Source organism: Pundamilia nyererei, unplaced genomic scaffold, assembly GCF_000239375.1.
Source record: "Pundamilia nyererei isolate P.nyererei 1_Seehausen unplaced genomic scaffold, PunNye1.0 scaffold00069, whole genome shotgun sequence".
NCBI lineage: Eukaryota > Metazoa > Chordata > Actinopteri > Cichliformes > Cichlidae > Pundamilia > Pundamilia nyererei.
Window position 1 is genome coordinate 2,316,641 of NW_005187470.1, and position 11,335 is coordinate 2,327,975.

The window sequence follows — 11,335 nt, forward strand, 5'->3', positions numbered from 1 at the left end:
AGCAGCTCAGCAAAACCTTTATTGGCTTTATCTACATTATACATACATGTATTCTCTGAATATCTTAATAATAGGAAGTCCTTTAGGATTGTTTTTGTGGCAGAATGCATTCAGCACTGCTCCGAAAAAGAGAAAAGGAATGAAAGAGCAGCTGTTACACATATAAATAACACACCTCGGTGAAAATTAGCCAACAAAATTCAAAATTGTTGTTGTCTCCTAGAAATTAGACAGTTATTGCAGCTTGACAATATGTGTACATAAAACGAAATCAGTAGATCACATATGCAAACTTTAGCAAGCTCTATCACATCTCTGCTGCAACACTCTCAGCGGGTTAGTTTGAGTGCAGTGGGATGAACATTGCAGATATCAAACCAATGCTGATCCACCTCCTTATGTGGCAGCAGGCCATTTCGTGGCAGAAAGGGCCGTCGCCAGCGATCACGACTGCCCACTACTTGCCAGAAGCGTATGCCCTTGAGTAGAAAGATGGCATTGTGAGTGTAGGAGAAGTAGGCAGCGTCAATGTTGCCATCTGGATGGTCTGTGTTCACCACAGGAGGGAAAACATCTCTGATGTTTTTTGGGAACCCTCTTGCCAAGTTGTTGGCTTCCATGCTGAATGCATACACCTGTTCAAAGAGATAATTGCTCTTTTTTTTGTTATGCAGAAATCAATTCAATTATACAATGCAAACAATTCACAGAGGAACTTTAGTGCATTTGTTTGCTTGAAGACATTCCCTCATAATCCTAAGAAACAATTAATTAGCTTGGGTTTTCTCCAGGACTCTGCTTTTTATATCTGCATGTTCTGCTAATCGGTATTGCTAGATTGCAAACCACAGATGGAAACTGTTTGATTAATGACCATTAAGCCTAAGCCACATTTTAAGTCTAAATAATGTATAATGTATAATGGTCTGTGTGTTTTAATATCGAACCACATCATTCCAGCTTGTCATTTAAGCATTATTCATGAATATTTCCTAATTTACTTTCTTACTGAACCTCATGTCTTTGCTCTTGTATCAGTGTAATAATATCTGACAGCCAGGTAATATTGCACTTACAAGATTGTTTTTAAAGAAGTAGATGTGGGAGTCCCTCCTGTCATAAAAGGCTGTGTCAATAGGACTTGGCACCCCTGGGAATCCTTCAGAGATTAACCTCGGATAATGGTGGCCTTCAGAGTCTTGTCCAAACACCTGGTCGTTCTCACTATCATACCTCCAGAACTGAGTACCTGTAGATAAATAAGTTAATTACATTTTCACCAAGTATTCATTTGTTCACTAACTCTTTTCAAACAGTATAACTCTCCACTTAGTGTACCTCTGAAGAAATATACAGCATCTCTTCTCCTGGACCAGACATGGACATGTGCATCTACTCCATCCATTGGGATCCCATGCCAGCCAGTTTGCAGCGGAACTGGATCACCATAACGCGTTCTATTATTTCTGTTCTCATACAGCCAGTACCAGCCATCTCTCATGAAATAGGTGTTAAAGCGGATCACCACCTCCCCATAGGGTGTCCTCTCCTTTCTGATCCAATCAAACACCGTGTTGAACCGACCTTTACAGCCTCCTGGTGTCAAATGCAAGCACAACAGGTGGGGCAAAAAAAAGGGTTTGCGTCAGACAATTAGGGCAAAAATACAGCAAAGTGCATTTCTCTAAGAGTGTATAAGTAACCACTAGATGGTGCTGTAACCATGTACCATAGAGTTGCTGTATAGCTTTTCTGTCCATCCAGTCCATTTCAAAGCTGGACTCCTGCGGTAGATAGCTGGGCTGCATTATGGATCCGGGTCTATATATGTGAGGTAGACCCAAAACATGGCCAATCTCATGAACTGCTACCTGAACGGGTTTAATATTTTTAAGGCGTTGTTAGAGCAATGCGTTGTTAATCACTGGAATTATTTCAATCTGGCAGTTCCTTTGATCGTGCAGTAATATAATTACTTTGAGAAGGCTGATTCCACTGCCAACATTGGGAGTTGTGAAGTGCTCATCATCATCAAAGTGTATATCACCCAGGAACCAAGCATGGGCAAATTCTTGACCAGTGCCATCGAACTTCTGATTACATCCCAGATGCCTTCCTATGAAAGAATTTCACAACGATGCAATATGTTATTTGGCACAAAAAGGAGGTACAGTGGAAACATTAATGATCCTCTTCAGACATACATACACATGACCCTGAGAAGGGCCAGTCTAAGAAGACTGCTGGTGGTTTACTTAGTTTTTGTGTTTAATAAGCCTCATTAACAGATGCTTTATTAGTCTTAAACATATATGTGGCCAAGCAGATAACATCCTTTAACTTTTTTATCCTGAAATGAGAAATTAACCTTCACAGACTAGTGATGTGAAAGATCAAATCTAAACATTCCACATTTTATTCATAAAAATAGTGATTTACATATCCACCTAACAAGTGAAAGATCCCCAGTGTCATCTCAGGAGAAGACACAAATCCTTTTGGGGTTGTGTCAGGAAGGGCATCTGGCATAAATCTCTGCCAAACCAGACATGCGGAGCTACCTGCTGTGGCCCCTGTGAATAAAGGAGCAGCCAAAAGTAGCTTTCATGCTGCAATGAAGCTCATAAACATTGACTAAAACCCACCTGTACCAAATCCCAGCTTGATGTCAACATCCTCCAATGGGGCATGTGTATCCTCCACAAATTCCAGTGGCGACACCTCACTCCACATCCTGAAAGCCAGTCTGAAGATGTATCTCTGGTCGTCAATAGTCAGCTGGCTGCTGTAGCCTTCTCCTATCAGCCGCCAGTTTAACACCTTCTTGGAAAAAGCCATGTGGCCAGTTGGAGTCAAATCTCTCTTCCGCCTGCTTTTGGATATGAGACTTGCGAGAGGTTCCTTCTTGCGTCTCACTGCTTCACTCGGATGCGCGTTCGCACTGATATTCCCCGTTTGGCTGCCCGGTCTGCTGTCGTGCGAGCTGTTTAGGGAAGTGATCTTTAAAAGCTCCGTTGTATAATTCATGCTGGTGTCATTGGAAATGGCTGTGAACACACCGTCTGTATCATTAAAATTTAATATGTCGTCTTCAGAGAAATTTGCAGTACCTAAAGAAGTGCCACTGATTATGTCACTTGCTGTGTTGTTCCTGTTGGTCTCAGTGGTACTGTTTTCAAAATCAAAGTCACCACTGCTCTGAGGTGCTGTAGTGATGACAGGGATGGTCAGACCAGTCTCTTTATCAGGGACTCCACACCTTGGTTTGTTCATTGCTAACTTGGTGGCCTCATCAAACACTCCTGTAAGAGGCAGACCTGAAACCCTCTGAAACTCTTTAAGTGCTGAAATAAAGGCTTGGTTCTCATTTTGACGGTTATAGCCCTGCTGATCACCAGCTCGATGAGCAGCCCTCGAGTAAGACGCTGAGGTTCCCTCCTGGATTGTGGCTTGAAGATCGCCGAGGAAGTCACCACTGAAAGAGGTGTCTGAATCCTCAAACCGAACCTCCTCCCAGTTAACTGGCTTGATGAATCCATATCTAGAGAGAAATAACTAAAACAAGACACGGGTTACATTAGACAAATCCTGTGTCTGGTTAAATGGATGCTGACGTTTGAGAAACACAGGAAGTCAAAAAAGAAGAAAAAAAAACAATATACCTCAGCTGTGTACTTGTCTGTTATAGCCTGAGCTTTGTGAGAATTAAGTATCTGCGTATCAGAATGATCCCGATTATGGAAAAGTTTCTCTGCATCAGTTGTGCTAATGTTGGTCAAAAAGAACATAAATATCAGCTGGATTAAATTCAGCATCGTGGCCTTTAGCGGTGTACTCCCGGGTCTATATGCAAGATGAGATGATGACGAGTGAGGAGCAACGCTGCTTTATAAGCAAATCCTTTGCTTCTCCACACCCCTCAGAGGTGTGACTCTATAGATGTAACCTGCTTTCTTCACCTCTGCGTGAAAAGTAAACTTTTACAATCTACAACTGCTCAATTTGACTCTTTCTCTGTGGTTATGTTATACAAGCTTCAGTGGTTTTAAATGGACTGCAGCTGATCCGTGGAAAGATGTTAAAACCTTCACTTTCATGTGGACAGTAAAAGACAGGGATGACCCCTGCAAGCACTGTGTTGAACAGGAAACACAAAAACACACACAAGCAATTACCACAGACAAAACCTTCAATATTATCACAATGATTGCCTTTTATTTTCTCAGTCATTTTCTTACATCATATAAAGCAAATTATAATTTTATCTTAGACTTTCCTGGCTCTGGTGCTGCAAAAAATAACTTTTTTCTTTCAGTGCAAAAATAGCAGAATCATGTGTCCAACAACAATAAAGATGAGCAGTAAAGCAGTAAAATACACAAATGACAGTACATATTTACATATATAATAACAACAAACACCAAAGATGAGGCAGGTGGATTTTAAAAGCTGGTCACTGCAGAGTTTTAGCTATCGCTATCGCCAGGTGTTCAGCTGTTGGCTTTTCTGCAGTGCAGCTGACACAAAGGCCTTCTGCTGCTATTGCATCTTGTGTAGTAGGCCCTATGGCTGCAAACTGGAAACAAAGACATTTATGAGAGTAAAGCTATGTTAAGCACTTCAGATTCATGCATTATTTAAATCTATTTGTGTATGACTGTGAGGAAGATGCACCTTTATTTGAGTCAGCTGTTCAGCCGAGAGCCTCCGCACCACTTCAAGGCAAAACTTCACTCCTGATGGACTGAAGAAAGCTATGCTTGCTGGAATGCCCTATAAGCACACAAACAAATGAACAGCTGCTATATTGAAACAAATAAATAAATACAATAAGAATGACACTTTACCTGCTCTGTGAAATAGTTCTTTAGATTTTTCTCCAGATTGGGATGCTCTGCTGTTTGATAGACAGTTAATGTCTCTAGGGGCACTCCTGGAAACAAAGAAACAGATCCCAACAGTGATAAAGATAGTGCAATTATTATTTTATAATTAGAATAATCCCAATGGGAATTTTATCACCTTGACTTTTAATTGTCAGGCACAACAGGGGGAATGCTTACCATTTTCCCTTAAAGCCGTGGGCAAGACTTCCCTTTTGATTGAGCCACAGGGGAAAAAAAGCGGTGGGATATTGGTGGCCTCTCCTATGACGGGAATTATACGTGAGATCATATGAGTAATAAGAGCAATCATAAAATTACTATTAAAATTAAACTGTGAGGAATGTGAGACTCCAAATTTACGCCGTACGTTCAATAATAAGTCGTGATAGCACCTCTGCTGTCCCTGTGTCCTCTCCCAAAGGGTTCAGACCTAGATTCTGTACTGTATGGGATAAAAATCATGAAAAGGAAAAAAATTGATAAGCTTTACAGTAATGTGGTAAATTCTTGAACCACCCCACATTTCTTTATATTTTGCTAGAAAATGGGAAATAGGCGCAGCGATGTTTTTAAAAGCAGAAAACACTAAAAAGACATTACGGTCTAGTCTTTTCTAAGTCATCTGCTATGTGTAGACACAACAATTGTTCATTCCTTGACTTGGGTGCATTTTTTTATACTTGATGCATTCATAGGCCAGTGTTAAGTGGCTTAACAACCAAACCACATTCCTCTGAAAATGGCACAGTACAAAGCCTGGATTGAAAATAAGTGGAAAAACCAGCAAATGTCAAAAGACAAATTTGAAAGACTTTCTGAAAGCCTGGATGAGTAACTCAAGAGCACTTTGAAAAATTACAAGGACGTCTGAGTCCTTGGAAGTAAAATACAAAGAAATGATGGTGGCTCAATACTTTTGCACAGTCTGCTAAATACTGACATAAGAGTGGCAGTGAAAACACATTCAATGGTTTCAACTAATTCAATAACTAACTTAGAAGCTCACTGAGAGACTCAAAATAAAAACCCACTGTCAAATGTTACTGAAAAGAAGAAGCTAAAGCACACATGTAGAAAGTGTTGCACCTGCTTGTTTTGTAAAGACACAGAACAATCACTAACGGCAAACTGTCACTTGTGTATAACGAATGGCTGAAGGTAGACAAAGCATTTCACACATCACTATGAGCACCAGGTGCCCGACACACTCTGGTGCAATTAGCACAAGTTTACAAGGAGCTCAAGACGCAAAGGAGGATTCTGGGAGAAATTACCTTTGTCCATAGATGTGACTCACCTAATGAAGCGGTGGCCTTCCCAACCACATAGATGGACTTGGTGTTCCATTTGTTTTTCACTGCTTTGTGCCATTCTCAAAAGCACAACATACACTGGGCATTACAGAAATGTACTACACAAACTTAACTTATATTTTTAAGATCTTTACCAAAAAAAGTCATTTATATCAATGATATACAGAAGCTTGGAGAAAAGTAATGTTTATCACCTTCCCTTCTTTCATCCGCTTCCAAACACATCCTTACAGCCTCCACTGCTCTTGGACTGGTAAATATGAGCCCACCGTATTTCTCTGGTTGGAAAAGCTGGAATAAGCAACAAATACATAAATCCATTGAATATGCAAACTGTTAAAATGAACGAATTAATAAAAGGACAATGGCACAACAATTTACCTTATCTGTCAAAGTGTTTAATGACACAAACTTAAAAGACAGCACCGGAAGTAGGGTTCCTTTATGTCCTCGTGATTCCAGCTCCTTCGGAGTGAAAATAATAACTGTTCAACTGACAAATTTTAAGAAACTGGTTAAAGGTTAGTTGATTTAACTGTAAAGGGCGTGTACCTTAATATAGGGATCAGGTCCAGACTCTCCATCTTTTGGTTCTTTAAGCAGCAATACACGCATCTTGAAACACTGGATTATTAAAATAACAAAGATGGTTAATTCCGAACAAACTAAGGTAAAATAGGTTTACTAAGGTCTGCAATAATGTAAAGTCACAGGCTTAAAGCTACAAAAACACTGAGGACAGTGGGTGTGAAGGCACGTTAAGCAACGTTACACCCTAAAACGGTCACATGCTGATAAGACTGTTGTTGAGTCACGATCATAAGACTGTACATAAACAGCGAATAAATTAAGCGAATGGGCCATTTTAGTTGAAAGTGTATGTTTAGTGTCTTCTTCCGTAAGAGTGTTCTTGTTTACCCTAGCAAGACACGGTGCATGACAGACTATCTACGGTAGCCATTAACAGAACCTGTCTGTGATAAAGTGTGATAGAAGCGAATATTTTATCCGCGTATAGCTACAGTGACACGAAGTACAAACGGTGAAAAAGACGAAATATTAGGCAAAATTTATGTACCTCTAGTGTTCATTCAGACTTTCATCATCCACGGTCGAGGAGGGGAGACAGAACACTGTCTAATTTACTAACCTTGTAAAATAATCGTATTACAAGTAATATTACAAGAATGTGTTTATTTAATTTAAAAATATAGTATCAATAATTTAAATTAATATCTACTACACGTGACAAAGAGTTCGGGGGCATCTGAATTTATTTTCGTCCCCGTTTTATAGAATGGTTTATTCCATTTCACCAACAGGCGACAAGCCGACATTGAAGCTCTGAAGGTGGATTTAATAAGCGGCAAGCCGTGTATATGTGGAGCCATAATGGCGGCTTCAGAGTTTTAGTTTCGTAGCCGATAGTTGCTAGTCTTTGCCCCGCCCACTTAGTAGACACGTGTGTTTTAAGTTTGCAGCATGGCTTCATTGGCTAAGAAAAGGGCAGTAGGTTTTGGTGAAAAACCCGAGGAAAGTGACAACAGCTCCGATGAGAATCCAGAGGAGGAAGACGATTCCGGAGAAGAGGACAGTGAGGCGTCAGATGAGGAAATTAATGAGGTAAAAGAACAAACACGTCTTAGAAGGGAGGCATGGCCTTGCTAACTAGTTAGCTAAGTCAGCAGTAGGGCTAATGTGAACGGGAATGCTCATGAAAATACTTTTTTGGTTAATCATGTGAGAAAATAAATAACTAATATACTAGAAAATGTTATTTCGAAGATACTGTACTTGAATACGCTGTAATAAGTTAACCTTGTGAAACTCATATCGGAAAGTTTCGCACAACTAATCAGAGTATGGGTTACAATAACACTTGCAATTACGACTTCTACGCTTTCAGGAGGTCGTTGTAGACTTTGAAGCTCACACCATCTCAGACAATGACTTCAACGGCATAAAGAAGCTGCTGCAGCAGGTTTGGGTTCACTATTGTTATTTCACGTTTCAAATACTGTGTGCAAGCAGCTGTCACTGACGTCATTTCTGTTATGTTTGGATCCAGCTTTTCTTAAAAGCTCATGTGAATACATCAGAGATGACAGACATCATCATCCAACAAAATCATGTTGGAAGTGTCGTCAAGGTGAGTAACTCGGTAGTTAAATATAAAAAGGATTTGTTCATTATTTTTGTTTATTTCTCCAGTTTCAACCCAAAAACAGCTGTGCTCAGAAGTTTACATACATGATCAAGGAAATGTGTCATGAAAATTTGGGCTTTCAGTGATTTCTTTGAACTGTTCATCTTAATGCAAACAATGCTTACTGCACACATCTTAATGACTTAAAAAACTGCATTTGGGAGTACATGTTTGAATTTCTTTTGGAGTTTTATTAATCCAAATGGGATCAGAAGCAAACATGAGGGACGGACGGACGGACGGACGGACATACATACATACATACATACATACATACATACATTTTTTATCTTTTTTTGATTAGGGGTGTTGAAGGTTATACAGTGTCTTGACTTGATGAGGCCAAGGCCTATTTATCTTATTTGTAATCATTATTTACTACAACTGGTAATTTATCTTTAACAGCAATACTCAGAGCAGTTATTCGAATGTGGGACAACTTTGCCAAGATCTGGACAAAGACCTAAACTGTCACCCTGAGATGAGTTGTTTTGGATGTTCAGGAACCACCAAAGTTCAAGCCGTGAACTGGAAACTGCTGGAACACCAGCGTCAATTCACTGTCCACAGAGAATCCTTTGAACCTAAGAACACTATACTTTCAAACATGGTGGTGGCAGCATGATGCTCTGGAGCTGCTTTGCTGCTAACAGCATTGCTACATTATACAAAGTGGATGGCAACATTAGGCTTGAATCAATTCAAATGTGTGCACCCAAGTGTTTTCTTTTTTTAAAAGATGTATGTTGTGCAATCATTCCACCAGGAAAAGGAAATAATTTAAAACCCAAGCTTGACATTCATGCTCATTCACATTCATTTCTGAGCAGCTGTTTATTTACTTGTCTCTCTACTATGCTCCAGCAAGCTGAGGTGCCCGAAGACAGCGACGATGATGACGACCCAGATGAAGTGTTTGGCTTCATCACCATGCTCAACCTCACAGAGAGAAAGGTCAGATGACTAGCAAACTAAAACTAATTAGTCTTGAATGGGCTGGAATATGTCAGGGTTTTTTTTGTTTTTTTTTTAATATAAATTGTCATACCTACGTCTGGAACTGTTCACAGGGTGTACAATGTGTGGAGGAGGTGAAGGAGCTGATTGTGGATCAGTGTGAGAAGAATGCTTCTCATATTGTGACAGAACAGCTGGAGAAGATCTTTAATGATAACAGCAAGCCTGTGGGGCTGCTGCTAAGTGAGCGCTTCATCAATGTGCCTCCACAGATTGCCCTTCCACTGCACAAACAGCTCCAGTAAGTTCTGCTTTACCTTCTCATTCCATCTTTAGTGTTTTGTTATTGGGGTGAGAGCAGGTAGAAGATGGTCAGGATGGTGTTTGAAAACATTGAAATAAGACAGAACATGTGCAATACTTTGCAAATCTTATAAATCAGGATTTTATTCACAGTAGAATGTATGAAATATATCAAATGTTTAAACTGAGACCTTTTTAGTATTGCATGAAATATATTAGCAGCAACACATCTTAAATGTTGGGACAGGTCCATGATTACTATAGTGTAGGATCCCCTCTTAACTGTTGAACATCTGGGAACTGATATTTACCAGTTAACCTAATTGGCTATAAATGATTCCAGCTTTTTCTTTTTAATACCACTTACTTTTCCACCTTTTTATTGCTCTCATCCCAACGTTTTAATACATGTTGCGGTCATCAAATTCAAAATACTTTTTTTTTTTATTTATGAAACATTTGATGTTTTGTGTTCTATTAATAAAATATGGTGGTGAGATTTGGAAATGATTCCATTCTGTATTTATTTTTAATAGAAACTAGGAAAAACATCCATTTGTGTGGGTTAAAAGATTTTCATGTTACGGTCCTTTAGGGAAGAAATCGCTGAAGCTCAGAGGACAAATAAGCCCAGTGGGAGGTGCCACTACTGCCTGATTATCAGCAAGACCTGTAGAGAAGAGACCAAGAGCATCCCAGCCACAGGAGGAGCTCCCAAAGAGGAATACATGTTTGTCAATGCAGAGGAGGAATTCTTTTATGAGGTAAAGTGGAGGGGGAAAAAAAAACCTGCACAGATTTCAAGGTTTTAACTAAATATTTATTATACACAGGGCTACTTACTTAACAGTATCTGGGTAATAATACAGCATTTCGTTAACTCATGTCAAACTTCAGATAAATATTTATTTAAACAGCCATCTGATAACCTATTCAATATATTTATACTCTGATTTCAAGCCTGGTCCGTGTTTGCCTTACAGCAAGCCATCTTGAAGTTCCACTACACAGTCCAAGAAGAGGCAGACTCCTGTTTAAGTGGGAGGTGGTCATTTACGGACGTGCCCATGAAGCCTTTTAGGACTGTGATGCTGATACCCACAGACAGAATGCCTGCCATCATGGAGAAACTCAAAGAATATCTATCAGTGTGACCTTCACAATAAACCAAGACACCTATGGACACAGTGACAGCTTTCAAGCTTCTGAAAAACATTCAGTATATTCAATTTTTGTACAGTTGACTTTAGGAATGCGTGTATTCATATTTAGAATATGTAGGGTGATAGTTTACCCATTTTTAGAAATTTTAAAGACAGTTTGTACAAATTGTAAAGACATAGGGAATAATCACATACTTAAATACTGGAAGAAACTACATGCAACTGCATATCAAAGGTGTTTATAGGAAGACTTCAAAATGAGATGAGTTTGGTGTTAAGTTGTGGTAAACAGAAGAATGGGAGTAATGGCTACAGAGCAAATGAGTGGTATTGTAACACTGTAGGTATGTGGTTTTTAACATTCAGCTACGTGTTTCATCCCTTCAAGAGCAGACTTTCCTTGTAAGATAAATGAGCAAAGCACAGTTATTCTGAGCAAGTTGTTTCATACGTATTTCAGCTTTAAAATCAGATCCTTGGATGTGAAGGTATACTGGCATTTACAAC

At 39.5% G+C, this 11,335-nt stretch overlaps 3 protein-coding genes across 4 annotated transcripts; 1 reads left to right on the forward strand and 2 right to left on the reverse strand.

Annotated features, from left to right (window-relative positions):
• Positions 1 to 329: 329 nt before the first annotated feature.
• Positions 330 to 3,815, reverse strand: mmp21 (matrix metallopeptidase 21). The gene is made up of 7 exons (XM_005736490.1): positions 3,676 to 3,815; positions 2,646 to 3,541; positions 1,977 to 2,116; positions 1,730 to 1,871; positions 1,339 to 1,596; positions 1,077 to 1,249; positions 330 to 635 (listed from the first exon to the last, which is right to left on the reverse strand). Exons 1-7 carry the CDS (start codon positions 3,813 to 3,815, stop codon positions 330 to 332), a joined length of 2,055 nt encoding a protein of 684 aa, XP_005736547.1.
• A 373-nt stretch (positions 3,816 to 4,188) lies between these two features.
• uros (uroporphyrinogen III synthase) lies at positions 4,189 to 7,435 on the reverse strand. Of its 2 annotated transcripts, none has more exons than XM_005736492.2 (10): positions 7,278 to 7,435; positions 6,752 to 6,823; positions 6,581 to 6,664; positions 6,394 to 6,490; positions 6,184 to 6,258; positions 5,254 to 5,328; positions 5,064 to 5,147; positions 4,848 to 4,933; positions 4,675 to 4,773; positions 4,189 to 4,576 (listed from the first exon to the last, which is right to left on the reverse strand). In XM_005736492.2, the coding sequence occupies exons 2-10, from the start codon at positions 6,812 to 6,814 to the stop codon at positions 4,454 to 4,456; spliced, it is 786 nt and encodes a 261-aa protein (XP_005736549.1). In that variant the 5' UTR covers positions 6,815 to 6,823; positions 7,278 to 7,435; the 3' UTR covers positions 4,189 to 4,453. The 2 variants fall into 2 exon arrangements, with proteins under 2 accessions (XP_005736549.1, XP_005736550.1); XM_005736493.1 differs by lacking the exon at positions 7,278 to 7,435 and adding an exon at positions 7,118 to 7,258.
• Positions 7,436 to 7,607: 172 nt separating this feature from the next.
• Positions 7,608 to 11,328, forward strand: bccip (BRCA2 and CDKN1A interacting protein). Its single transcript, XM_005736491.2, has 7 exons — positions 7,608 to 7,822; positions 8,106 to 8,180; positions 8,268 to 8,348; positions 9,270 to 9,359; positions 9,476 to 9,663; positions 10,261 to 10,429; positions 10,649 to 11,328. Exons 1-7 carry the CDS (start codon positions 7,682 to 7,684, stop codon positions 10,817 to 10,819), a joined length of 915 nt encoding a protein of 304 aa, XP_005736548.1. The 5' UTR covers positions 7,608 to 7,681; the 3' UTR covers positions 10,820 to 11,328.
• Positions 11,329 to 11,335: the final 7 nt, after the last annotated feature.